This window comes from Sebastes umbrosus, chromosome 13 (genome assembly GCF_015220745.1).
Source record: "Sebastes umbrosus isolate fSebUmb1 chromosome 13, fSebUmb1.pri, whole genome shotgun sequence".
Taxonomy (NCBI): domain Eukaryota; kingdom Metazoa; phylum Chordata; class Actinopteri; order Perciformes; family Sebastidae; genus Sebastes; species Sebastes umbrosus.
The window spans coordinates 6,689,452-6,716,165 of NC_051281.1; the positions used below are offsets into that span (position 1 = coordinate 6,689,452).

General features: G+C 40.6%; 3 protein-coding genes across 4 annotated transcripts; 2 read left to right on the forward strand and 1 right to left on the reverse strand.

The window, feature by feature from the left end:
- On the reverse strand, window positions 1-1,189 carry LOC119500833 (olfactory receptor 4K1-like). The gene has a single exon (XM_037790777.1). It carries the CDS (start codon window positions 1,187-1,189, stop codon window positions 227-229), a length of 963 nt encoding a protein of 320 aa, XP_037646705.1. The 3' UTR covers window positions 1-226.
- A 1,567-nt stretch (window positions 1,190-2,756) lies between these two features.
- On the forward strand, window positions 2,757-16,105 carry LOC119499726 (uncharacterized protein KIAA2012). The gene is made up of 25 exons (XM_037788878.1): window positions 2,757-2,849; window positions 3,888-4,012; window positions 4,239-4,370; window positions 4,830-4,976; window positions 5,343-5,541; window positions 5,867-6,018; window positions 6,143-6,353; window positions 6,556-6,623; window positions 7,654-7,870; window positions 8,030-8,185; window positions 8,859-9,029; window positions 9,521-9,643; window positions 9,778-9,852; window positions 10,599-10,666; window positions 11,150-11,214; window positions 11,279-11,503; window positions 11,579-11,614; window positions 11,836-11,940; window positions 12,049-12,235; window positions 12,389-12,539; window positions 12,672-13,033; window positions 13,338-13,549; window positions 13,645-13,817; window positions 13,914-14,133; window positions 14,638-16,105. The coding sequence occupies exons 2-25, from the start codon at window positions 3,902-3,904 to the stop codon at window positions 14,810-14,812; spliced, it is 3,741 nt and encodes a 1,246-aa protein (XP_037644806.1). The 5' UTR covers window positions 2,757-2,849; window positions 3,888-3,901; the 3' UTR covers window positions 14,813-16,105.
- A 665-nt stretch (window positions 16,106-16,770) lies between these two features.
- On the forward strand, window positions 16,771-26,481 carry si:ch211-67e16.4. Of its 2 annotated transcripts, none has more exons than XM_037790094.1 (10): window positions 16,771-16,943; window positions 20,069-20,544; window positions 20,900-21,049; window positions 21,420-21,649; window positions 21,962-22,102; window positions 22,527-22,614; window positions 22,737-22,942; window positions 23,385-23,471; window positions 24,128-24,206; window positions 24,872-26,481. In XM_037790094.1, exons 2-10 carry the CDS (start codon window positions 20,106-20,108, stop codon window positions 25,165-25,167), a joined length of 1,716 nt encoding a protein of 571 aa, XP_037646022.1. In that variant the 5' UTR covers window positions 16,771-16,943; window positions 20,069-20,105; the 3' UTR covers window positions 25,168-26,481. The 2 variants fall into 2 exon arrangements, with proteins under 2 accessions (XP_037646022.1, XP_037646023.1); XM_037790095.1 differs by lacking the exon at window positions 16,771-16,943 and adding an exon at window positions 18,213-18,466.
- The last annotated feature ends 233 nt before the right edge of the window (window positions 26,482-26,714 follow it).

Genomic DNA, 26,714 nt, shown 5'->3' on the forward strand with positions numbered 1-26,714 from the left:
CTTAAAAGTGTTAGAAGCTTACCATCCTATGTCATCATAAATAAAGTCACTACAAGTCAAACACTTGAGTGATTGTGTTTATGATGATATAGTAATTAATGTATTGGTTTGTTGTTAGTATGACATAACAATGAGCCTTGCTTATTCATCTCTCTCATGTCAACAGAACAGATGTTCACAATCTAAACTGTACTGTATCATCTTCATTAATAACGGACTCTAGAATTTAAAAACTCTCCACGAAAATGTAGAATTGCAATGTTTTTAATGACCACAAATGTTTACAAGCATGTCTAATTTTTGACAGTTTAAGGCCGTACATGATTGGATTTTGAAGAGGCGTAATGATCACTACATACATAGACAAGAAAACACAGAGCGGATAAGGAACAGACAACATGTCGAATCTCTGAGTGATCAAACTATAAAAACAGGCAAAGACAAAACTAATGAGTGAAGCTAAATGTGGAGTGCAGGTGTCAAAAGCTTTCATCCTGGTCTCCTTGGAACCTTTTAAACACACGGACAAAATCTTTACATACGTGTAAGAAATATAACTGACAGGAGCAGCAACAGTGAAAATAAGACCAAACACAAGATCATGAATAAGTGACACTGTTCTGTCTGATGAACAAGAGAGTTCAACTACAAGGTGATGTGCACAAAATACTTTGTTAATAACAGCCCCGCAACGCTTTAAACTAATAGTGAATGACAGTAAAACTCCAACTTCTATAAAAGAAACTATCCAAATGACAATAATTACCTTTTGTACTATTTGTTTAGTTATTATGACGTTGTAATGTAAAGGCTTGCAAATACATACATATCTGTCATATGCCATTATTGTCAATGTTCCAAATTCAATAGCTACATATGTATGAATGTTAAATATCTGAAGGAAGCAGTAAAAAACAGAAATTTCATGAGTCTCTGACAAGATTTGATCCATTAAGCAGGGCAACAAAGACGTGCTGCCATATATTTCATTGACAAACAGATTACACAGGAATATATACATGGGCTCATGCAGATTTCTGTCCACATAAATAATAACAATAAGAACTGTGTTGGCAAAAATAACTGAAATGTAAAATAGCAATGCCAGAGTGAAATATAAGTACTTCAATTGTCCCATGTTACCATACATAGCCAGAAGAAATGACACAATCTGTGTCGAGTTCTCCATCTGCCCATGAGACACAAACAGCATGTCCAAAAAACCTGTAAATAGAAATTAAAAGAACTGCAAAGATGAATGCATGTTTGTGAGAGCCAGTTCAAAACAACTATGTGATTTTGTGAACCACGTGAATGTGATACCATGTTGCCATATCAGTCATATCACAGATGAAATTCACAACATTGCAAACTGAAGACTGCTATAACGTCCCCTCCCTACTGAGACAAACAGAAGCAGTCTCTGTCCCTTTATACTAATGTTCAGGCAGACAAACAAGCATGACAAGCAGAATATTAAACCAATCACCATCATCAAAAGAAAGTCTTAAACTTTTCAACTCCTCGAGGGCGCCGACCTTACTGTCTCTCAGAGGCTGTAGCAGGCTCAGTTTTAGAGCTAAAGTGTATTTAATGGTATCATATGAAAACATCTATACCATGCTATCTAGTTGGTAAGGAGGCTAAATAACGTACCGAAGTTAGACTAAATATTGGCAAGGAAAAACTGGCATGGCCATTTTCACAGGGTTCCCTTGACCTCTGACCTCAAGATAATCTGAATGAAAATGGGTTCTCTGGGTACCCACGAGTCTCCCCTTTACAGACATACCTACTTTATGCTAATCCCACGCAGTTTGGGGCAAAACCATGCAGTTTTTTTGCAGTACAAATGTTATTTTCACCTATATAATTTCTGCATACTTTCTCATTTTACAGCTAAACAGTACACTACAAGATGTTTCTGAAAACATTTGAGGCGAGAAATAGACATTACAGTAAGATAATATTGATTCATATTTGATCAGCGCGGCCTAGCTTGACCGTTTGATCGGAGTTCGCGAGTGATTGACAGCCGGCTCTCATAGACGGTAGCTGGACGGAAGACTCCAGATCAGCTCTGATTGGTTATTTTCCTCTGGTATGTGAAATTTTGCACATGCCATTAGGAGCACCGGAGGACACCGGAGGACACAGAGGGACTTGATTTTTTTCACATTACCTGTCTCATGCACTACTGTCAGGAAATAGCGACCGTTTTATAAAGATACCTTTTTTTAATCACATTTGCTCCAATCTCGCCTACTGCTGCTTTAATCTTCTTTTGTGCTGCAATTCTTCTACTACTATTATGTGCACATTATGATTATTGTTTTCCTCTGTTCTTCTTGTTGTTTGCTTTGTATTCATTTACATCTTGTGCCTGTGCAGCACTTTGGGTCACCTGTGGTTGTTTTTAAATGTGCTATACAAATAAAGTTTGACTTTACTTGAAGTTTGACTTAAACAATCAGAGAAAAAGTTGCAGTCCAAAACACCAATGTTACCAGGGGCATTGGTGGGAAATATTATTACAGCAGACAGTGTAAACATGAAGGATTTGACACCCATGTGGACCAAAATGAACTACTTAACTTATCACGTCTTTAACAATGCCTTAGTTTGTATGAGTTTTTTTCAGAAGTACTCTGTGTGCCAGGATGGACTGTGTAAAATGGACTGAAGGCAACATTTAAAGGTCTTATTTTCCTTTGTGTGTGTGTGTGTGTTCCAGTATATGTCACTGACTGCAGCCACGGCAACAGAAACACAAAGTACCGACTCTGGTCAACCTAGCAACAGGGATTGAACACACACACAGAGGGCGGTATTTGTAAGGGGGACAGCAGGTACGTCCAGTGTTTTGTCTTTTAATGCTTATTCCAGCTATAAAACATGATACAAATCAAGAAGATCTGACGAGGAGCTGATAAACTAAATATACAGACAGGAAACATCTAAATCTCCTGTACTGACTTTACTTTTTTTTCCAGGCGATTCTTTCTCAGGAATGTTTTCAGGGCTCTAATCCTTGACCTCACTGGTTACTCCTAATGTTGGTGATTGAGGAAATTAAGCTTATTCTGTTGTTTTATTCACTAATCATCAGTCTGAATGAAGATTAGCTAAACTGAAAGCTTAATGATTCATGACTTTAACTGGAAGTTTGCCTCTTCTGTTCCATGTGCTATCTGCTTGTTGCATTGAATGCATTGTCCTGTTATAGTATAGTATAGTATAGTATAGTATAGTATAGTATAGTATAGTATAGTGTAGTATAGTAGAGTATAGTATAGTATAGTATAGTATTGTAAGGCAGAAGTAACAAAGTAACATTCTGAGATAATGAACTGTGCTTTTTATGGATATCAAGTTCATACATCAAGAGTAACAGTAAGAATAAGCTTTATTTACAGTCAGAAAACACATGAATAAGAAGCAAAATTAGTTACACTTCATGTATTTAACTGGAGTTTTATTCTTAGTAATGATCAACTTGCATGCATCTTCCTCATTCTCCCGATTCAGCCATGTCCTTTTATGTCCTTATGGTTGCAGTAGCCTGGAGCCTAACCCAGCACATGTTGCATGAGAAGAAGTAGGGTACACCTGAACAGGTTGCCAGTCTCCCACAGTACCAACACACATTTAAAATGATCCAACCTAAATCACACTTACAGTCACACCTACAGGCATGAATTCACAAACCAACACAGACTCAGGGAGAAAAAGAAAACTCCACACAAATCTAAACCTAACAGTCAAACTTTATATCACCAAATCAAGTCAGTATCATCCGGATGTAGCACTATCATTGTTATCTTTACCTTGGAATCTATGAAATAACCTAGTTAAGCACTGTCCTCCTCGACTCTGCCATCCTCCAGGACGATAAGACGTCATGAAGGATTTGCCTCTGTCCCTGCTGAGTCGGGGGTGTGGTCGATTTGTCTCGTCCAACAGAAACACGGGGAGAGAAGATGGACGGTTGGATGTCTGCTTCACACCGGAGGTACTCACACACTCACCAAAAGGGGGTCAGCCCTATGGTCCCTCAGCATCATCAGCCCATGCTAGTCCGAGCTAAATTGTGATGTCCCAGGAAACAGCTGTGACAGTTGCAGTTACAGTTTAGAGGATGTTAAGTCTGTTTCAATAAATGACCAAAAGCGATTGAGAAAAACTGTAATCAATCAATTGATCAATCATTCCATTATTATCCATCAATCCACCAACAGGATTATTACATCTGGAAGTCCCAGGACTCTCTCCTGCGAGTGTCCAACAGCGGCCGTCTGTTTGTGGATGCAGAGTCATCCCTTCCAAAGACGTACAGCACCCGTAGAGGGCCACTTCTACTGTACTCCCAGGTATCTGTGTGTGTTTCTGCAAGTAACTACACCGTTATATCCATAGTGTACGGTAGCTGAGAAGGGTCGAACAAAAGCAAAAGCAAAAGCCACACACTGTGAAAGGTTTAAAGTTCTAAGTTGAAAACATGCACAACTCCCACACCGGACAAAGCTTTATGATCTATTTGACTCTAAATGGGACCATAATTTACTAAATGAACATCATGCTGTATTGAAGAAGACTTGAAACTAGCGATTGAGACCATAAACTCATGTTTACGATGTTTACTGAGGTAATAAAACAAGTGAGATTTAGGGCTCATTTTCTCACAGACTTCTATACAATCACACTTCTTTTTGCAACCAGAGGAGTCGCCCCCTGCTGGCTGTTAGAAAGAATGCAAGTTTCTCAGCATTGGCTTCACATTTCACTGACCCGGAGGTAGCCCACTGAGGTTGACCTTTTTCTGTCTCCAGGACTTGGTTACTATGGAAACCAGTCGTTACTCAGAGACAAGAGACAGGAAGCAGCGGGTTGTCCGGCGGTACACTCAACAAGTGGAACAGCGGCTGAGCACCCTCAAGGAGTTAACAGCAGCCATTTTGAGCTACGGCAACTCTAAGGTATAGACCAAGATGTACTGTATGTATGATGTTCATGTAGACAATTCAGACAGTTGAATTGATAATTCAATATAATGAGGGCCTGACATTAGTTATTGACATTATCAATTATTGTATTTATTTATTTAAGTAAACCAATGATTCAGGAAAAGTGAAGTTCCATTATCCAACATAACCTTGATGTTTAATTGGATGATTGTGTTGCTCTATGTCTGGATGTGAAAATAGACACATGTTTGTTAGCTTGTTAATTAACAACTTTATAAGGCAATAGCATGTTGAACCTGTGTATCTGTCAGCTTGTGTTGGAGTTCTTCTGCCAGAATAAATTGATTCATGCAAGTCAAATGTTTCTCTTCCCTCCAGTTCACCTCCGCCAGACTCGCTCCCCTCTTCTTTCCTCCTCTTCATCTCCCTCTTGCTCCAGACCTTCATCGTCCCAGTCCTCCACCCCTTCGCACGACACAGGAGCAGCCCATTCCAGAGCTGCTTGTACAGTTGAACCCCCCGTGCAACTCTCCTGCAGAGAGAAGAAGCACTGAACAACTAGAGAATCAACCTGAAGGTAAAGGATGGACAGACAGAAACTCTTTTATAGTTATGATGCAAGGAAAATGGAACAAATTTGATGTAAAAATAACCCAACATTCAGCCTGAATAGCAACGAATTTCAATCTCTAACTAGTGTTAATATACGAAACTCTGGCAGAATAACAAATTATCAAACTTCCGTGCAGTAAAGCCATTTGGGAGTCATGTGGCTTTTGTTGCAAGTCCTGCTTTACTTTTTACTGAAATAAACCAAGTGGAAGAATGCAACCAAGTCAACTCTTCCAAACCAATTGAAAGCAGCCCAGTATGGTTAGATCCCTAAATGAAGCTTCTCGCAGATAAAGAGGAGGAGCAGGGCAGCAGGAAGAGGGTCCGACTGGATCTGTTCCTCCAGATACCCTGCACCTCCAGGACTCCAACTCCACAGATGGAGCCTCAGCCCTGGGTACACTATGTAGCGATGACCCCAGAAGAACCAGAGGAACCTCAGGTGACATGCTAATGGCTGAAGTTAAATCTATTGACATTTATTAGATCTCCTTTATCTTTGGAAATGTATGTGAATAGTTGTAATGATGCTATGTTGTTTGATTTATTGGCCAAATGTCTTGCAGACTAGCGAAGTCTCCAGTCTGCAGCATACTGAAAGTTCACAGCAGACTGAAATAAAACACCACAGTATGGAAGAGGAGCTCCATCATCCAAACATGAACTGGGTCCACGACATGGCAGATGATCGAGGCTGTGCCATTCAAGACAGTGGAACGACCGGCGATGAAAGCAATTATGAAAGATCGATGAGTGGGAACAGACATGGAAGGATAGGTTTGTGTGTTGTCTGTCATAATAGGAAAAAATAATGTCCTAAGCGAATGGGAATGAGATATCTTATCTGTACTCACCTTCCTCTTCAGTCCATCAATTACAAACTGTATTTTCCTGACTGCACCAAACCTTTACCTCGTACAGCTCCTCTACATATACATGTTGGTAACCATGATGCTCTGATTGCCTTCCCCACATACAGGCTTCCTTCCTCCTCTGACAGTGGGACATTCAGTCTCTAACGGATCCCGCTTGGAGAAGACAGACAGGGTAAGACAGTAGATTAGACTATTGTCAGACCAAAACACATGAGTATCAGTGTTGCTAAGATTAACATATTTTCAAATTTTAATATTCACCACAATATAACTATTTACAGTAGCTCACCCAGGTTCCAGTGAAACAAGGCAAGCTAGCAGACGGCGTGGTGCTTTAGCTTTCTGTAGTGATACAACAGAAAGTTTTACCAGTAAATTGTTGTTGCCCAGGGGAAACCTTGTATCTTATAAATACCATGTTATTGAGCAACTGAGAAAACTGTATTTTCTCACCGATAATTTAACTTTTTATCTGTATACATAACCTCAAAAGAGGAGTGTGTAATTCTTATTCTTATTGGATATTGTTTGCTTAAAGACAGAAGGAGTGATTTGTCGGTTGCAGTTTGTAAATACAACATTCAAATTTGGGTTAGGGTTAGGGTTAGACGAAACCGGCTCAACGAAACCAGAAACGCACGCCCCCTGACCGCGGTTAGGGTTACGTTGTTTGCCAGCAGGTGAAAGCCAACTCCATGATACGCGATAACTCAGGAACGCCTCTTCAAATTTGGCACAAGAGTCCATTTAGACTCAAGAATGAATTGATTTTATTTTGAAGATCAAAGGTCAAGGTCACAGTGACCTCACAAAACACATTTTGGGCTCAAGAATTCATAATCTCACACAAATGTCTAATAGGATAAAATGATGAAGTGATGACATTTTGGACAGACATGGATGTAAACTGCAACTTGACTGGTGCAACTGTGAGGCGGTAATTCTAGTTGGAACTACTCCACTACTTCCACCCTTTATATTTTACTGAAATAACAGAGTAGAATGTTTTCTGACAACTGTACAGATGGAAATAGGCTAAGGTACATGTGCATTTTTTGTATATTCTCATCTCAGGACATCAATAGGCCTGTTGGTTTTATTGAAAATACTTACTGAAATCCTCATTTCCCTCATGCCATTATATTATCTGAGAGGAAAATTTCCAAGTACTGTAGCAGACATGCCTCTGTTGAATGTTTCAGCCGAGATGGGAAGGCCTCAGCAGTGACGAACACCACGCACGATGCCTACCTCCCATATCAGAGAGTCGTACCGTCGCCTCCGGCCGGGGAGTCCATGCTCAGAACCAACAGGACGCCCAACCAAAGGCAGAAAGAGTTGGGTTTCAATCCCAAGAACATCTGAATAGACTCCATCAGCAGTCCCTGTTTCTTCCTCTGCTGTTTCCTGGGAAGGAGGGTAACAAAGACACACATAGAGGAAGACTACACACACACTGACTCAATGTCCACTTTGTATACACTGACATTATAACTAGGCTTAGTAACTCGGCTTCATTTCCCAATGTAAAGATGCTGTGTTATATATTCTAGTTTCTCTTCTCCCTCTGTCTTTCAGAAGAGTTAAGCGGAAAGCAAAGAGGAGGAGGAGAAAAAACAGAGAGACAATACTATAAAAGAGAGACAGTAGGGCAGGAAGGAGGAGGAAGAGGAGGAGGAGGAAGAGGACTACCATCTGAGAAAGGTTCTGTGATTCTGCTGGAGCCGGGAGAGGGTACAACACACATACACTTTACAAGCTGGTGTTACGATGTGATAAACGATAAATTCAGTCTGATAGATGGATCTATAAGAGATCCCAAAATTTAATTCCAATGAAGCAGCCTGCCATATCAATACAAGTCAGTAGACAGTAGACTTACATTAACCATGCACAGAATATTACAAGGCACATATATTTAAAGAATCGTCCCAGATTTTGGTTATTCATGTTTTTATTATTCTATTTTCTTACCTCTTTATGTGTTATGTTATTTGTACTTTGTGATCCATGTGTCTCTTTCTAAAGATCTTTCAACTTTATTTTAAAGAAGTGTAGATGCAAGGTATTGAACAAAGGACCTTATACATCCAAAGGACACACTTTACCACTGAGCTACATCCCCTGACAAACAATGCTCAAATGATCGATTTACAAACACAATAATATTCACATTCCTTTGCAAAGTTTGTTCTACACTTTTTGAGACATCCCTGAGTCTTTCAGTGAGATGATCTCAGTTACTTGTAAGGAGGTGAAGATGTTGGGAATTAAACACTAAAGCACAAACTCCTCCACTGAGTCCACAAGCGATACACTCCAGTTGGAGAATATTTTCTGCAAAGATTCACCACATTCTTCGTGTCAATCACACTGTCTTCTCTTATTCTTGCGTCCTCTCCTTCAGAGCCTCCTCCTCCAGTCGGAGTGTTGGGTTGTGTTTCAGGACGGAAAGGCCCGGGCAAACAGAGCTCTCTGGCCTTCTTACAGAACCGACTGCTTGACCTCCAGGATCCCTGCGAATCAATCGATGATAACAGAGGCGTGGTTAGAGGCGTTCTGCCTCTGGAGCTGAGAGGTACAGTATGGGAAGCTAAACCACTGTGACACAACATGAAACTATGTCTTCCTTTGTACTGATTAAATTTAAGAATGGACGATAGCCAGAGTGTGTCTTTGATGCAAACTGTCCTGAAAAAAATACATGTCCCAAGTCCCAAATTATCCTTGTTTTGTTTCTGTTCTGTCTCTTGTAATAGTGTGAATCATAGAGACACAATGGGCCTCGTGCAAGAACCAGTCCTACCACCAAATTTGGGTGCTTTAAGATAACTTGTTGCCTTCACCCTAAACTTAAACGTGAAAGTGACCCACAATGTTATTATTGGTTAAACAGACGTGAACCTTGTCTTTCCATGTATCATATTGTTAAAATGTTATCATGCATATATGGTTACTCAACTTCACCGACCACTTGGTAGAATTTAATCAACGGGTGAGAGGTTTCACTTTCATTCACCCGTCAAAGTGTCCATGTCTCCGCTCCTCATAGTTGTTGTGTGTTGTCAGATTTGCAGAACGGCAAATCTGTTGGCAGCGTGATCTTGGGTCCTGATGGGGAGATCATTCAGCTGTCGCTGTACGACAGCAGCCAGGACCCATCTCACAATGATGGTGACACACAGGAGCAAGGTACACTCAATGAGACCTTCACAACCTCCATCTTCAAGAAATCCAAAATCTGTACACTTCATCTTCATCTTGTATACTTGAATAAAACATTAGAACAATATAATTATCAATAACTAACTCTTTGTGTCTCTCAGCTCTGCAGGTTTTGTCTGCAGATGGAGAGGAGTTACCCTGGGTTATTATGCTGCAGCCTGAACACACACATACAGGTCTGCACACACACACATTCTTGTGGTCATTTGTAGAGCTGGAGGGGCAGGTGCGGTATGCAACACTCTTTGATGCTCTTCAGGAGTGGATTTCTTTACGTGTTTAACAAGTTCTCCATGTCTCTCTGTTGGCTTGTATTTCATTCTTATGAAACAGTCTGTGTCCGTCCCTCTGCATCCGTCTGCGTAGATTGCAGTGGAAACTTTGTTTTGTTATTGAGGTACTTGGGTGGACTTCCAGTGTCCATCACAAAATTGATTTGGGACAGGTTGAGTAAATACACATGTAGCTTGCAACCTGCTTTTTCCAGGTTTGAATGTCACGCCATCTGGCTTAAATTGGCTCATGTGTATAGAATTTTTTTCATAACACATAATTCAAAAATTCCTTTATATTAGTTGTACCTAGTTTTTGCTTGATATTAAATTCCCTTTGCAATTTTCTAACACCATTATGTTCAAACAATTGTGTTTATAAAGCACATCTGTGTTGTATTTTCGTTAGATAGTTGTATCGTCTAGAAACGTCTTCTTTCTTGGAAACAGAACACAGTACCATTCTCATTCTCTCTATATGTGATTGAGATTGGCAGCTTAGTCTGCTGTGTCTTTGACAAAAAAAAATTCTGTTTGATGTGGTATTTTTCTTCTGTCTTGAATTCTTTTTGCTGTCATACATCCACCAAGTTAGAATTGCCAACTCTGGCTGTGTTTGTTAACCATTGCCTGCTCGTATATGTGTGCAGAGGGAGAGGTGGAGCTGAACACAGATGTTCCTGTGGGCGACGTACAGCACCATCAGTCTGTGCACAAGGTGAGTCGGTGTGTTTTGACTGACTTTTTAAAGGTTTAACGGTCCAGCATGTGTTTGCCTAGCTCACCACGAACACTGGAAAAGGTGGGGAATTATTATTCTGGTATTATTTTTTTATCCTGTTATAAGTTCTTATTCTGTCATTACAGGTTTAATCACCTCGTTGTCATTAAGATATGGTGTTGTTTTCTTTGATAGCAGTATCAAAGCTATCAACTAACTATTTCAACAGAGGGTGCCGTATTACAGCTAGTCTACCTTGAACATATCAGAATGAAATGCTGTATCTGTGCCCCAAATCTGTAACAAATGCTGCAAAGTATATCATCTATTCCAAACTTTGCTATCATGCTGACTGATCTAATCCTATAGAAAAACGAACAGAAATCCAAGATTTGATTTTAATATTTAGACATTGAGCATCTACACAATAGTGTTTACACAATATATCTCACTATTTTTTTAATTCTGTTCTCCAACCAGCTCTTAGATCTTCACAGATCAACAGAGACTACTGCATGCTCACCCAGCAGCCACGCAGGTAAAACTCTGCTGCTCATTTTATCATAATTTGAATTTGAATGAATTTTATCCAAACCTTTTGTTTGTCGTTCCAGCGGCTGTGACCAAGAAACAAACAAAGGGTGCAAAGGCAGCGGTGAAAATCTGGAGAAAGGATGCTAAAAACAATATTAGGATGCCTCCACTGAGGGAGCAGGTAGGGAAGGAGGAGCCAAGAGGAGGAGGAGGCAACACTGAGGCAGAGGAGGAGGACGAAGAGGAAGAGCTGGACAGTAAAGGACAGACTCGCCATTTGTCTGGATCCCATCAGCCAGGGTTGGTGTAATTTAATTTGATGACTTTATGTTAATTAAGACAGAAATGTATGACTCTGTCAAATTCCCTCAGTAGCAGAACTTCCCTCAGTTTCAAAGACCGAGAATCAAGGTGAGTGTTGAGTTTGAGCTTAAAATCATTTTACCTCTTTGAAATAAACACATTGAGAGTAATTCCTCATATTTGAGATGTTGCAAATCAACAGGATCCCACAACTGATGGTCTGCTGACACAATTTAAATGTTTGTTGCTAAAATGGAAATGTGAAACATCTGGAGTTTGTCCGTTCATCCTGAGAGAAGCTGCAGTTTAAAAGATGATGTATCATGTAGCCGGCAGAACATCATCCCAGATGAAGCACCAACAGAGGACGCTGTGGACAAAAGGAGGGAGAATACGAAGAGGAAGGACGCCGAGGAAGCTGCAACAACCACAGGGTGAACTAGGAATACTAACAAACTCTTATGAGATTCAAACATAACAGACACTTTGACTTCTTTAAGTAGCCAGCTGCACAAACTCTGACATGTCCTCCATTTATTTAGGAAAAGGGAGATGAAAACAGTGAAAAGTGCAAAATCAGAAGTGCAAAATCAGAAGACATCGAGGATGAAGAAGGAAGGAAGAAGGCAGAAGCAAAAGACAGGAGGTGATGCTCGATCAATCAGGAGCCAGAAACAAGAGGAGCGGACCAACAGAGAAGCAGTAGAGACTTCTGCTCTCCCTTCTGTGGTGAGTATTGACTGATTTACTGCTGACATTCATCGTTTATAAAGTATGTTAAATATTGTCAAATGTGTTACAAATAGGAACACCTGTATCTATCTAATGCAGTGCATAAAATGAGATGCCATTCAGCTTTACAGTTACTTTTCTGTCTTCCAGAAAGAAAGGATGACAGACAGGGAAGAAGAGAGAGGAGAAGTGCAGATGAAGGAGGAGGGAGAAGAGCGAGGAGAATTGGCGAGGCAGAAGGAAGCGTCTGCTGGGAGGAAGAGGAGGAGAGGAAGGCTGAAACACAAAGAGTTAGTGGTTGGTAAGCAAAATTCAGGCAAAACAACAACTGCCATTTAAAATTCTCTCAAATGGTGATAGCTGGACACCTTTCAGGTGCCTTCCTGTCCTGTCTTTTTCACTTTCCTTTCCTTTTTCTTTCCTTTTCCCACAGGGAACCATGAGGACCCCCTGGAGAACGAGGAGGTGGAAATCAGCCAGGAAATATCCACCAGAAGCCCCTCTGCAACACAAAGACACAATAACAAAACTAATTCAGAGGAGGGCACAGACGCAGAGGATCTTCCCTCCAACGCTGACAATCACAGCAGCGTCGGATCAGTGAGCTCGCTCAGGTCCGTCGCCGCTGCATCCCAGTTCAGCCAGAGGAGCTCCAGAAAGTCTGCTGCCCCTTCCTGTGAGGGGGCAGTGGCGGCCGGCGCCATGGGTCTCACTTCATCACGTGTCAGCCTGTCGTCATGTTCAACTGTCATGATAACGGAGGAACAGCTGATGCTGAACCCAGTAAAGCCAGAGGTTGGTAGGAAGCACTCACACAGAATATACAGGACTTTTTCACATGTTTGATTTACATGATTGTAACCTTTCTAATGATAGTTTAACATCATTGATCTATATAATTATTACTGGTATAATTATTGGTAATTCTAAAATACCACAGTTCTTCATAGTTCATAATAAATCAATTCCCCTTTTAATATATTAAATAATGCATTGTGCCAACTTCTGGTTGGCCAAGCTCTTTAAAGAACACAAAAAAGTGTCTGCATTAAATAATGTTTTATTTTCATTGTGCATTTTTGGACTGTGTGTGTTTTAGTTCTCCAGGCCCAGAAAGACTCAGAAGGAGGAGGAAGAGGAGGCTGCAGCTCTGCGTCGGACCCAGCGAGCAGAGAGACGGAGGCAGGAGGTGGAGAGGAAGAGGAGGGAGCGGGAGGAAGAGGAGAGGAAGCAGCAGGAGAGGGAGCAGACAGAGGAGAAGATGAAGAGCGAGCTGGAGGGGGAGAGGAGGAAGAGAGCTGAGGAGCTCAGGTCATACTTTTTCTTTAACATTATAAAGGTTCAGTCCGTAAAGGACTTGAACAGAGGACAGAACAACTTCATTAACATTTAATCTCTATCTCCAGGCTGAAGAAGCTGGCGGAGGAGGAGGAGAGGAGGAAGCGCGAGGAAGAGGAGCAGGAGCGAGCGAGACGGGAACAGGCGCAAAGAGAAAGAGAGAGGAGGAAGCAGGAGGAGAGGAGGCGGCAGATGGAGCGACTCCAGAGGATGAGAGAGGAGGAGGAACAGAGGAGGAAAGGTGAGAGAGGGAGGAGATATTTGCACCGTAACAATAATAAAAACAGTAAGCTGGTAGTAGTTTAATGTCCTGTAAATGAAATTTTATCTCCTCCAGTTGAACTAGAGCATCTGCGTCTGGAGGAGGAGAGGAGGCAGGAGGAGGAGAGGAAGAAGCTACAGGAGATGGATGAGAGTGAGAGGATAGAGTACCTCTGTAGGAAGGAGCAGGAGGAGGAGAACATGAGGAACAAAGAGGAGGAGCGTAAGAGGAGAGAGGAGGAGGCTGCCATGCGAGCCGCAGAGGAGGCCAGGATGCAGGCGGAGCTGCTCGCCAGGTATATGAAGCTCTCACGCCCTCGCTGCGTGCACACGCACGTCCGCCAATCAACAAGCAAACGCTATACGCAGAAAGATATCCAATTAGAAGCTTATTATTATCATTATTATTATTATTATTATTATTATTTAATAATAATAATAATAATGATAATAATAATGTTATTATTAATATTTTTAGAAATAAAATAAAAATCTATTTATTTATCACAGACAACTATTTATTTATGCATATTTTTAACAGGGCTACATATATTCATGTGTCTGTCTTTGTCCCCTTAAACATATTCATATTCACATGTTTCAGAAGCATTATACCTTGTATTCTCTCACAATACTTTTACATTACTTTGCAGTATTTTTTTGCATTCCCTCTGATGTACATTTCTGGAGGAGGGAAGCTCCAACAAGTTAAAATAAATGAGAAATAAATGATTGTCTCTCTCTCTCTCTCTGTCTCTCTCTCTCTCTCTCTCTCTCTCTCTCTTTCTGTCCTCCTGCAGACAGATGGCGCTGTTGCAGCAGCAGTTGGCCTTTAAAAGGGGTCTCGTGTTGGAGGCTGGAGGTCTGGAGAAAACTCAGGGTATCTCCAGGCCGTGGGTCTACTCTTATTTCACTTTGTTAGAGCTACTGGGTCTAAATCCAACTAAAGCTGAGACCACGACCCCTGACCTTTAACCTCCGTTTGAGATCATGATGGATGAGTGGGAAAATATATTTGTTTGATGAAATGGTTCATTAAATCAAATGGGAGACAAGCATCTCATCACATCCATACTCCTCATCTGGTGCAATACACCTGCCATGACATACTGTAGTTGCATCACACACCCAAGTCTCAGCTACTCACGGCCAGAAAGACCAGTGAAATACACACATGGGAAAAAAAAGCAGGGGCAGATTTTACAGTTACACAAACAGCTATAGATTTATTAAGATGTTTAGGTATGAAAAGTATTGAATTATGTTACTATTCTATCTAATTGTACCCAAAATAACTAACAAAAGGCTCCCAAAGCACTTAGAAATATGCAACTCAACTACTTACTGTGTACCCCTACTGCAGAGGAAAACATTGTAGTACTACATTTACAGTTACTGGTTGTGTTGCAGATTCAGATTTCACTCACAAAAAAAGAACAAATAAAATTTGGTGTATTATAATTATTAATTTAATTATCCATAAATTGAGGCTTTGAACTTAATCTTTCGGGATACACAGTGTACTCATACTAGGTTTAGAGGCCTTACTAGTCAGGTATTAACTATACTTTGATAGATTTTGTGTAATAATATAAAAATTAATGCATCCTAAAAATGATGAGGAATTGTTTTGATTTGTGTGTGCGTGTGTGTGTGTGTGTGTGTGTGTATATGCGTGAGTCAGCGCGATGGATTGAAAGGAATTTTCTCCTCAGTATGATGAAATATGTGATGTGAAATAACCCAACTTCAGACTTATTTGGATAAGGTAATTTCAGTAGCATTGAGCCAAACACAAGCCCAGAGGTGATGTAAGCATCCTGTAATGAGTGTCATTAGGTCTACTGGGACCTCCCCAGTGTGCCACAGGCCTCAGGGAACAGGGCCGGCTGCAGCCACACTTCATACAGCTAATTACTGTATGACCCAACAGCTACTGTGTGTTGGCCTCATGGGATGCTTCTCTAAGCAAATACCTCACACCTCAGTAAAATGATCAATAGGCATATGTGTAATGACCTCTGAGGGCGTAGCTATTGTTTTTGAGAGGTTACTTGCAGTTGTTACAGTGGAAGCGGTCATGTGATCGTCTTCATTATCCTGAAAGAGCAAATTTAACAAACTGCACCACAGCGGAGACCAAAACATGCAACTAATAAAAAAAACTACAGGCTCTCAAGGACATTTTGCCCATTGTGAGGAGAGGGCTACTCAGTTTGTGATGCTGGTTCTGACATGTGTTCAATAAACTCTGTACCATAAATTCCATTTTCAACAGCTCTTTCACTTTTATTTTACCGGTAGGCCTGGTTGGTTATTAGTATGCACCACAAAACTAGTGGAATATAGCTAAGTACATTTACTCAAGTACTACATAAGTTGTGGTGGTACTGATTCCCTAGACTTCAGCCCAAGGTAAAAAGCCTGAGAACCCTTCCCAGCTACATAAAAATACAAAAACAAAATCGTATTTGGGGGGAAATGATGAACAAGATGCCTCCTTATTTTTATTGAACAAATGCCTCTTCAATTTTAATAAAGAAATGTCTTTTCAGTTTTAATAAAGTTACTTAAATGTTGTTTCAGTTTCCTGTTTTCCTCTCTTTAAAGTTTTTCCCCAAATTAAATATTCTCAAAGGACACGTTTATATACATAAAAAAAATGCTGGTGTGCACAAATGAAAATAAATGAACAAAATAAAGCCTGCAAGTGCTCAGCTAATGTTTGTCTAGAGAGAATGCTTTCACAATAGCAACAAGCTTTACCTAATAGCAGGCAACTTCCCATTTCCCCTAACCACTGTCAATATGTAAGCGGTGTCATTTGAGGTCTGCAATAGTGTTTTGCAAGTTCAGAATGCCCTGGGTGTCCCCATTTTCCACCTCATTTATGCCTTCAAGTAGGGCGTTGTCACATCTGATTGGCCAAAGGGGAAATGCACCCAGCTGCTCCCAACTATCAGTCAGGAGCCAGGCCCCACACCCTGCACAGCAGGTGATCTCAATCATTTGATAATAACCTCAGGAGTCAGCCAAAATAAAACAAGAAAAAAATATACATTTCACGAAAGAAAATGAAGACACGATCCCCAGAAAATGCTACAAAGTACGACCCCGACTCACTTTACTTCACTTTTACTCACTGTTTTTTTTGTATTCCAACTGCACCTTAGTTATTCCTTTGTACATTTTTATTCCTGCATTTATTTATTATTTGTATATAGAGCCAATGCAGCTCAGCATCGGGCAATAAAATCTGATGTGCAATATCTAACTGTTTTTATAGGTCAAGCAAATATATATTTTCTATTCATAATAGATCTTCTATTTTACTCTTCTTTATTTATTTTTTTACTCCTACAAAGGTGTATGCACTGTAAGGGTTGCTATTTAATTTCGTTGTACTCTGTGCAATGACATTAAAGGAATTCTATTCTATTCTATATGCAGGCCTATATATTACATGGGCCTACTTACTCGTGTACATAATAGTCCTGGCTACTTATCCAGCTTTGTCGTCCTTGTTCTTAGCTGTTAATGCTTATTTCTGTGTAAGTAGCCTACACAAACCGGAGTAAAATCCCTTATATGTGCACACTTACATGGCCAAAAAAAGCTGGTTGTAACGATGATTCCCACTCACTATGTTGTTTTAAAAAGTCTTTATAGATATTTAAATGAATATCCTCCTCACAAACACTAACCATACACTTCCATGCAACACACACAAACACACACACACACACACACACGCAAACACACACACACACACACACACACACACACACACACACTTGTCTTTTTTTATATATTTACTGTATTGTTATTGTTGTTATTATATATATCTTGTCCTAATTGTTTTGTTATCACTATTATGTAGTCATATTATTTATTTATATTAATCTTGTCTGTATGTGGAGGCTTCGGATAAGCCCAGTGGGTTTTTTGCCTCTTCCTGCACTTTATATTATTCATTTATTTTTTTTGTTATGTTGTATAGTCTTAAATTGTGCAAAACAAATAAACAAATAAACAGATTGATTATGATTCTGTATAACTATGAAAAATAGATGCACTTTTTAGCCCACAGATTGAATACATGCAGAAGTGCATGCTTTGAATACCTGACATGGCTTTTTTTCCCAAACAGAAAAAGAGGCACCAATTTTCGTTACAGAGTGATCATCTTTCCTTTTCATTACGATCTCTGCTACAGCGTAGGCATGACCCGCCCTACTCTGCCTCTGATTGGCTAGTACTCGCTGGCTTCGTTGGTCTGATTGGTTAGAGGCAAGCATGAGGAGTGTGATTGGTTAGAGTCAGGGTAAGAATATCGTGGTAAGCCAATCAGAGGCAGAGTAGGGCGGGGCTTACCTTCGCCACCCAGAAATACTTCTCCATGTAGCGTAGCTGTAGCACAACCCATGTTTATGTTGAGAGAAACCATCTCTGATAAAGAAACTAGAGATTATGTAGTTAAAAAATAACACTGAGCAGCGTCTAAGGATATCTAGCTACTGTTACGAATGCTGTGCCCAACAAACATCAGCTAAAGTAACGTTATATTAGAGGTTTGGTGTGATAAAGGTAGCAGTGAGCTAAACTGTTTCATCACAAACAAACATCCAGGTGAGTAACATGTTCTCTCTCTGACCTTCATAAGCTCCATTCAACATCTGGTTCTGCACCTGTTATAACTCCATGTGGCTGATTATCATGTCATGCATTATAGATGAGTTCAGACATCATGTTCCTACATATTTACAGTGTGTAAGTCACTGATAGTATTAGTATTTATAAAGCACTTAAACCTGGAAATCTATAATATGGGACCTTTAAGCTGTTTTTATTAGATCTAACATGGGCAACATTTTATTTAATTGCACTCTGCAGGACACTCAATGTGGGACACAGCTGTATCACTTTCTTTTTTTATTATAAAGATTGTCCACATTCAACATCCTGTTTCTGCAGCTTTTATAACTCCATGTGGCTGATTATCATGTCATGCATTATAGATGAGTTGATAGTTGGTTGAGACATCATGTTTATTTACAGTGTGTTCAGAAGAAATGAAGTCACTAATATGCTGTTGTCACAAAACTGGTGATGTGCACTAATAACATTATTCAAAGCTGATCCAAATACAAAGTGTACAAAGGCCTGTTAACTAATACAGAGTATCAATCTGATGCTTGTTGTTATTCATGCTGATATAGATATAATAATAATACATTTATTTATATAGCACTTCTCAAAACAGATGTTACAAAGTACTTCACAAGACAATAAAAGCAGATAAATGAAGTAAAAGATATGGTAACTGCTAAAACAGAACATCACAGAACATATCATAATAAGAATAGAAGTGGTAAAATGGTAGGACAAGTTGATAAAACAAATATACAGTACATAAATGTGTATAAATGTACACATGCGTCAAGAAAAGGATGTATACATATATATTTTTATACCCTTCTATTTATAGGAGCTATACTAAAATATATATTGAGCATTTTGATAGTTAAACAGTATTTATAAAGCACTTAAACCTGCTTTATAATGTAAAAGACCTGAAAATCTCACTTTTTACCATATGGGACCTTTAAGCAGTTTTATAAGGTCTAACATGGGCAACATTGTATTTAATTTCCCTCTACAATCACGACACTCAATGTGGGACAAAGCTGTATCACTTTCTTTTCTTTATTGTGAAGATTGTCCACAGTCTGTCTTCACAGTGGAAATGCCCCAAACACATATCTGTGAAGTAGTGGTTGTGACATCTGAAACAAAATAATAACAATTATGAGTATGAGTGCTGAGGAGCTATAAAAACAGATAACTGGTATCGGTATTATGCAGTAATTTCATAAAAGTGTGGTTTTGGTATTGAGCCTGGCTACGTAAACAAAGCACAGAGAAGCTCGGATTACAATACACACAGAGGGAGAGCGACTTCACTCTCTGCTCAGGTAGACATTACTCTTATATATCTTTACATATTATTATCACATACACATATTAATGCTATGAATCCCGATTATAGAAACTTTAAAAAAACTTGAGACAAAATGTTTGACAAAGAGTTGCCTGGGTCCAGGCCTTTGAATTCGCCCACTCCACCGAAAGGTTGGAGTAACGTGTTGACAATTCTGTCTGATATCAGGCAAGACAAAGAGCTGAATAATTAAACTGCATCTCTAAACTGTGTTGTGATTGTGCATGCAGGTAAAACTTTGAAGAACCTTCTCCAGCTGTTTTCAAAATGGATGTCAGCATTGCCGTGACGCTGATTCGAGGCCAGATGGGTGCCGTGGTTGAGCGAGCAGTGAACGGAGCGGTGGAGATGGTGCTGGCTGAGATGCTCAAAGTGGTCGGAATCAAATTTGAGGAGCTGAAATCCCAAGTGGCGCTGATGAAGAGGGACGTCACGTTGCTGCAGAGGGAAAAGGCCCAAAAAGAGAAGGAGAACGATAACATTCGGGCCAAGCTGCGCTACACCGAGCTGAAGCTGAAGTACTACAGGCAAGGAGTGGAGGAGGAGCTGCAGCAGAGAGCCTCTGCCTCCACTCTGGTCCGCATCCACCCGCCCAGTTATCTTCAAACACAGGGAGGTGCTGCAGGTGTTTCCTCCACCGAGGCCTCTCCATCATGCTCGTCTCAGAGCAGGACCTCTGATGGACCACTGATGAGAAACAATAAAGGTAATGATGACCACCGAAATGACCGACTCCTATTGGCTGTCCACTCCATGGATGTATAATAAGAACTGGATGACTCCCAAGATGACACCTATTCAGAATAATTGCTTGCCTGACACATATGCCATAAAAGTTTTCTAGCTTCTGGGTGTACTTCGTGGTATGCGATCCACTGAATATGTGCAGTAGTGTTTCTCCTGCTTGCCCCACCCGCGAGTTCCCATTCGACCCATAAACTTTACGTTGTGACGACGTCACCGATTTTTTAAAATCGCTTTTTTCGACTCGATCCAATTCTTATTACACATCCATGGTCCACTCCAATGAGTCTTACTCATTTCTGTGTTTGTACTCCCAGGATGCACCTCTCCACACAGCACGAGCAGGCGTGCCATCAGAGTGCGCTGTCATTCAGATGTGGGAGTTGCCGGCTCTGACACGTCTGACTTGCTGCTGCCCGTCTCACTCTCTGTGAACACACCAACAGAATCTCTGGACAGCAGTACAGGTACAGAGCTGAGGGGTCGGGAGTGGGATGTGTGTGTGCTGTTTTAGCACCTGCCTCAAAAATTCACTACTGGTCAGGCTCTAGTCACCAACAACTAATGCTAATTGGTCATAATATATCTAGGCTGATATAAGCTTATTGCAGGGTAGTATCGGTGTTCATGTTGGCTGACAAGTGACACAAAATTAAAGTAAAGAAGTGTAAAAATAAGTTTGAGTTAAATTATAAACAATGTCTTCATTGAACACTTTTACAGTGTCAGAATATACACTGAATGGAGAATATGAAACTCTGGAGAGTCAGCTGCATATATATTGACAACATTAATGTTGTCACGGTGTATCCCTTGAACACGTCTATGTTTGTGCAGTGTTGTTCTGTACCCCAGAGCGGGACACGGCTCCGATCAAGGATCAGGAGGACGACTGTGAGTGGGCCATCACTCTGCAGTCACATACAGAAGGTGTGGACGCTGTCGTTGTCCCTCCTCCTGTCCAGGCCCTCGCTGTGGATCCAGGGCAGCAGTCAGCCGCTGGCTCTCTGTCCCCTGATGGTTCCACCCAGGCCGATAGCTCCACTCTGCCTTCCTCTGCTCCACAGGTGACAACACACTTCAGAAGAAAAGAAAAAAAGTGCTTTCAAAGATTGTTTGCATTCACTTAAACCTAGCGCTGAAATAATACACAATCAATCAACAGAAAATAAAACAGCAACATTTTAATGATTAAGTGTTTAAGCCATTTATCAACAACAATTCTAAACATGTTCTGGTTCCACCTTCTCAAATATGAGGATGTGCTGCTTTTCTCCATCTTATGTCATTGTTAACTGAATCCCCCTGGATTCAGAACATGGCAGCTGAATGGTAACATATGCTTCCTAAAGTCCCTGTTGTCCTATGTTGTAATGCAGGTGAAGCAGGAAGCCCCGGAGCAGCAGGAGCAGGAGGAGGAGGTGATCTGTATCAAGGAGGAGCCAGAGGACATGGAGGAGGTGATGGCCACCCTTCTGCGGGACTGCCAGGTGCAGCAGGGTCATCTTGCAGAGTCGGAGGTAAGGCTGGAGCTGAATATCAAATCTGACAACACCAAGTCAGCACTGGAGTTCTCGTGAGAGCGTTCTTTCCAAGTTGTTGAGAAGAGAATGTTGTATTGAAGAACAGAAAACTCTGTCTCTGCAGAGTTTGTTTTGAATTTTCTCAACAAAACTGTGTCAGTCCCTCTGAAAAAAAGTGTCAGTTTCTTTCTGCAGCAACTATTTTGCACCAGCATTCAACAATTAAACAGGGACAAATCAATCCTCCACCCATGGGAGTGGGAAATTAACATTTGCAGCCACAGGGCAGGATGAGTTCTGATTTAGGATAAAAAAAAAAAACTAACTAAGGGAAAAGATACTTCATGCCAGATAACTCCGGCAGAGTTACAGTTCAGAACGATCTGTGGAAGAGAATTCATGCTTCTGTCTTTTCCTTCAGGGTCAAAGGTCAGTGACAGAGTGGTCAGGACTTTCAGCATGCCAGAGAAATCACACTGCAGCCTTCAGCTCAGCCGGACCAAACACCTGTGAGTAGATAACTGGAGGCCAACATGGATTATATAAATCAGCAGCCTGATATATATAGATCTACCTCTAATCTGTACATTCATTTGTTCACCACTGCAAACCTCTCCATGTGTGTGCTCAGATCAGATGACTCAGCCGGTGGCCTCCCTGCAGTCGATGGTAGCTTTGCCATCCGGCATCCCACCTCGCCAAGCGGTGCGGCCCTGGACTAAAGACCTCAGTCTTTATGAGGAATACAAACTACGCAGGAATGAGCTCCGCAGGCGAAGCATCAACAGACGCAGAGAGCTGGAGAAGACACTGCCTCAGCCGCTGCTCGCAGATCTGGTTAGTTAACATTAGTGTTCACGGCAAACTCTGTCTTTACAGAACTGTTCTACATGCACTACCCTTCAAAAGTTTGGAATCGCCTGACACTAAAGCTTGATTGAGCCTCTGAACAAAAGTTCAACAAGAATAGAAGAAATCACCAGTCATTGGTAAAAGAAACTGGAAGCTTAGCATAAAATGTGTGCAGATTTTTTAAGTTTGACTTCATTCTTCCTCTTTTGGGGCCAAAATTATTTTATATCTAAATATTACATTAAGTGTCTGAATTATACTGTTTTATGTTAAAATAGTCGTTATTAAAGGAAAGAAGGTAATAGTTTGACGTAAACACATTGAAAAGTTTAAAGATTGTAGAGTTCAAAGTGGCATTTTCAATCAACGTGTCTTCTTACAGTTTTCTTTATTTAATGTAAAATATGCTGATTTTGTTGTGTTGAAGGTGCGAGACCGTCGAGAGAAGACCAGACTGAGGGTGGCCAGATGGAGGGCAAAAAGGAAACTCCAGGCCTGTATTAATCAGGATCAGGTCAGTAATGACTTTGGCTTATTCTAAGTCACAGAAAGGAGGATATGATGTAGAGTAAGACAATATCGTTGACACAAGGAAGTGTCCTAATAGGCCATTATCACAGCAGACATTTTGACTTGATACCTGGACCCTGATATCAAAGCAGCTAAATGGAATTCAGCCATCATTAATTTCATTATTTGCTCCTGTGCTTTTTTCCTACTGTGAAAAAGGCCTATTAGTAAGCATTTCTCTGTAGGACATTGACCTTTCTAGGTCTCACAGTTGTCTCGTTCAGGTTGATTTACATGAAGATTCCTTTTTTTCAGGGGGTCTGTGTTTTGACTGATTTTAAATGAAGCATTCAGTGATTTTTTTAGTTCATTCTGTATTAGAGATGTTAATATGGAGTCACACTAAACTGGAGTGCTGTCAGTGACCGCACTCAAGCTAGTAAGTGATACCTTCACTAACATAGCAGCAGATCATGGTCAATACATGACCTAATTGCACAGTAGCCGCTACATGGTTTAGTTTTGAATAATTAACTAGTAAGCTGCTACCTACAGACCTCACTATTAGACCTCACTATTAGACCTCACTATTACCCACATGTATCATTTACATAGAAGGAACCTTTTCCCAGAAGTCTTTTTTGTCTTGCTCATTCTTAGGCTCTAGGTGGCGCTGCAGGTCTTTCTCAAACCGGCTTCCCCATCAGCAGCCAGCATCAGCCGCTCAGAGTGACTTGTGGTAAGATGACACCTTGGACTTCCTTCTGCTTTTTGTTGTCAACTGTTCTGTCCCAGTCGTCACCTGCCTGTGTCGTTCCTCAGTCACACAAGTTTTGAATTCTGATTCCAACATGCCAAACATCCCATTTCTGAAGGTCACATATAAGAGTGGCTATTGTTGTCATTTAGTAACTAAATTGATCACAAGGTGAGACGTGTCACAATCTGTGTGATTTGGCTCAGGAGGTGACGATAAGGGATCATTTCAGTCTTGCACATCTCAACAATAACTCACTTCAGATGGATGTGTGAAGAAAAACCTATTTCCCACCCGTACCGCCTCTACTAAGGAATATCCTGGGGGAAACCCTGTAAACCCTTTTTGACAGTAGGGCTTGTAAACACATAATACATATAATATGTAGTTATAGTTTAGAGTTTGACAGGACAAACTGATACAATCAATCTGGGAGTGATATCAGGTTAGTTTTCTTTTCTTTTGGAGCATGGATTATACCTTCTCAGATTTTGTAAAGAAATTATGTTCACATGAAAAACTAGACACTTTTTGAGATTCAGTGTAGTTAATTAAAGAGTATGGAATGTATAAGGAAATATATGTTTTTCTCCATAACCTGAGGGCCAGCAGACAGTGCTACTCATCACTTGCTACTTGTGTTTCAGCTGCCACCTCCAGCAGTCAGCACAGACAGAGCTCAGCGCTGCTGCAGTCCAACAGCTTCCTCAACAACATGTCAGCAGCACACAGCATCTCTGCCACTCTCCCCTTCATACCCTCGTCCTCTTCCTCCTCCTCGCCTCTGCTCCTGAGAGGCCCCAACATGGCTCCACATCAGCACACAGTGACAGTGACATCATCATCATCATCATCATCATCATCCTCCTCCTCCTCTTCCTACCCCCACGTCAGCCTATTGCAGCAGAGTATCTCTCTGACAGACGCAGATATTTTGCAGTGACATGTTTGAGGGCAGAGCTGTGCACGGAGAGATTTTTTAAGAATGTGGATGTCAAATACGTCGTTGTTGGGGTTCAGGAAAGGTCAATCAAACAGTCATCGAAACTTTGGGCTGATTCGTTGGGCTTTACCGAATAGTTTGAAGCTTCATTCATAACGGTGACGAACGAACAAATTCTAAATCAACAGACGAATGCTGTGCATATCTAACGAAATATTCTGCTTCGATCCATACTTGAAAAACATTTTCACTGTGGTGAAAAAAACAGTTTGCTCTCTCTCTTGCCGCACATAAAGGGAGTCACGCACTGACGAGCTATATTCATTAAAGAAAGTTGATTTAATAAAAAACGATTCACTCATTTAATGCGATAAATCACTTTATTCCAATTGAGAAGTTTGTTTGAGGATTTTTTAAATAACTTTTTAGGGTGATAATGGCATAAAATATGGCAACAGACATTTGAAGCTTCATTTGAAAACCTCAATAGAAGCCCTATATGTTAAAAAAAGACATTCGGTACTGCCCTACTGATTTCAATGTGTGTGTGTGTACTGTGTTTTAATTCATGATGTATCTTCATCAGATCAAACTAAGTCGCCTTATTTCTACCTACATGCACAGACAAAACAATCAAAGCAACTGATAAGAACACCTTATCTGTACTCTCATTTTACATCAGTTACACAAAACATCCAATATCAGTAGAAGAAGGAAACATACACATTATTTTAATGTGTATATGTAGAAACCTTCAAAAGCAAATCTTTATCTCTTCTGTACATGTTCACTGTTGATGTATTTTAAAGTGAAATGTTTGTTTGATTTGACATATAGTGCAACAGGGACAATTTATCATTATGTTTTTCAGTGTGCATGTCACCATAGAAGAATATGCCTTACAAGCTGAATTACACAAGCAGGCAGGTAATGGCAGACAAGCAACAGGTAGCTGGTAGAAGGAAAACAGGTAAATCCAAAATGCTGGTGGCGGGGAATAAACTAGAAATCCTAAGCACTGCGAAAACTAGGAAATATCAGCTAGAATGTTACATACTGGGTGAGATGCTGATGATCTGACACTGAGACAAGGAAAACACACAGGGAAAAGCCTTTGCTGCAGGATCTGGCTGGTTATTACCTCAATGAAGCACACCTGGGGCCGGTGCGGTTGCTGACACAGCTGCTGGTTTGGGTTTAATTTGCTGCAGACATTTCACACATCCATACATGCTTACATGACTGATTTAATGACTACCATGTTTGTTCTGTTCTGTATTATTATTTTGTAAATAAATATGGTTATTCATCATGTTGAAACTTGCCTGGTCTCCCATCTTTGTCGCAGCCTTTGAGACGGGCTGTGACAAATGTCATCTAAAATGTCATAGTATAGTATGTCAAAAAAGTCATAAATACACCATAGTAGGCCAGCAGTATCAGGAAAGTCTCGGGATCCACAGGAAGACGCGCCAGGATGACCCCTGTGACCTGAGAGCTCCATTACCAGCTGACACAACTCTGCAGGTCAACAAACTTCAATAAGA

Excerpts from the sequence above, each read along its gene's own strand:
- LOC119500833 (XM_037790777.1), bottom strand. The coding sequence starts at position 1,189 with ATGGAGAACTCGACACAGATTGTGTCATTTCTTCTGGCTATGTATGGT.
- si:ch211-67e16.4 (XM_037790094.1), top strand. The coding sequence starts at position 20,106 with ATGGATGTCAGCATTGCCGTGACGCTGATTCGAGGCCAGATGGGTGCC. Across the intron at positions 22,103-22,526 it reads GTCATCTTGCAGAGTCGGAG|GGTCAAAGGTCAGTGACAGA; the intron begins GTAAGGCTGGAG and ends CTTTTCCTTCAG. Across the intron at positions 22,943-23,384 it reads AGCCGCTGCTCGCAGATCTG|GTGCGAGACCGTCGAGAGAA; the intron begins GTTAGTTAACAT and ends GTTGTGTTGAAG.
- LOC119499726 (XM_037788878.1), top strand. The coding sequence starts at position 3,902 with ATGAAGGATTTGCCTCTGTCCCTGCTGAGTCGGGGGTGTGGTCGATTT. Across the intron at positions 4,371-4,829 it reads CACTTCTACTGTACTCCCAG|GACTTGGTTACTATGGAAAC; the intron begins GTATCTGTGTGT and ends TTCTGTCTCCAG. Across the intron at positions 9,644-9,777 it reads TGGTGACACACAGGAGCAAG|CTCTGCAGGTTTTGTCTGCA; the intron begins GTACACTCAATG and ends TGTGTCTCTCAG.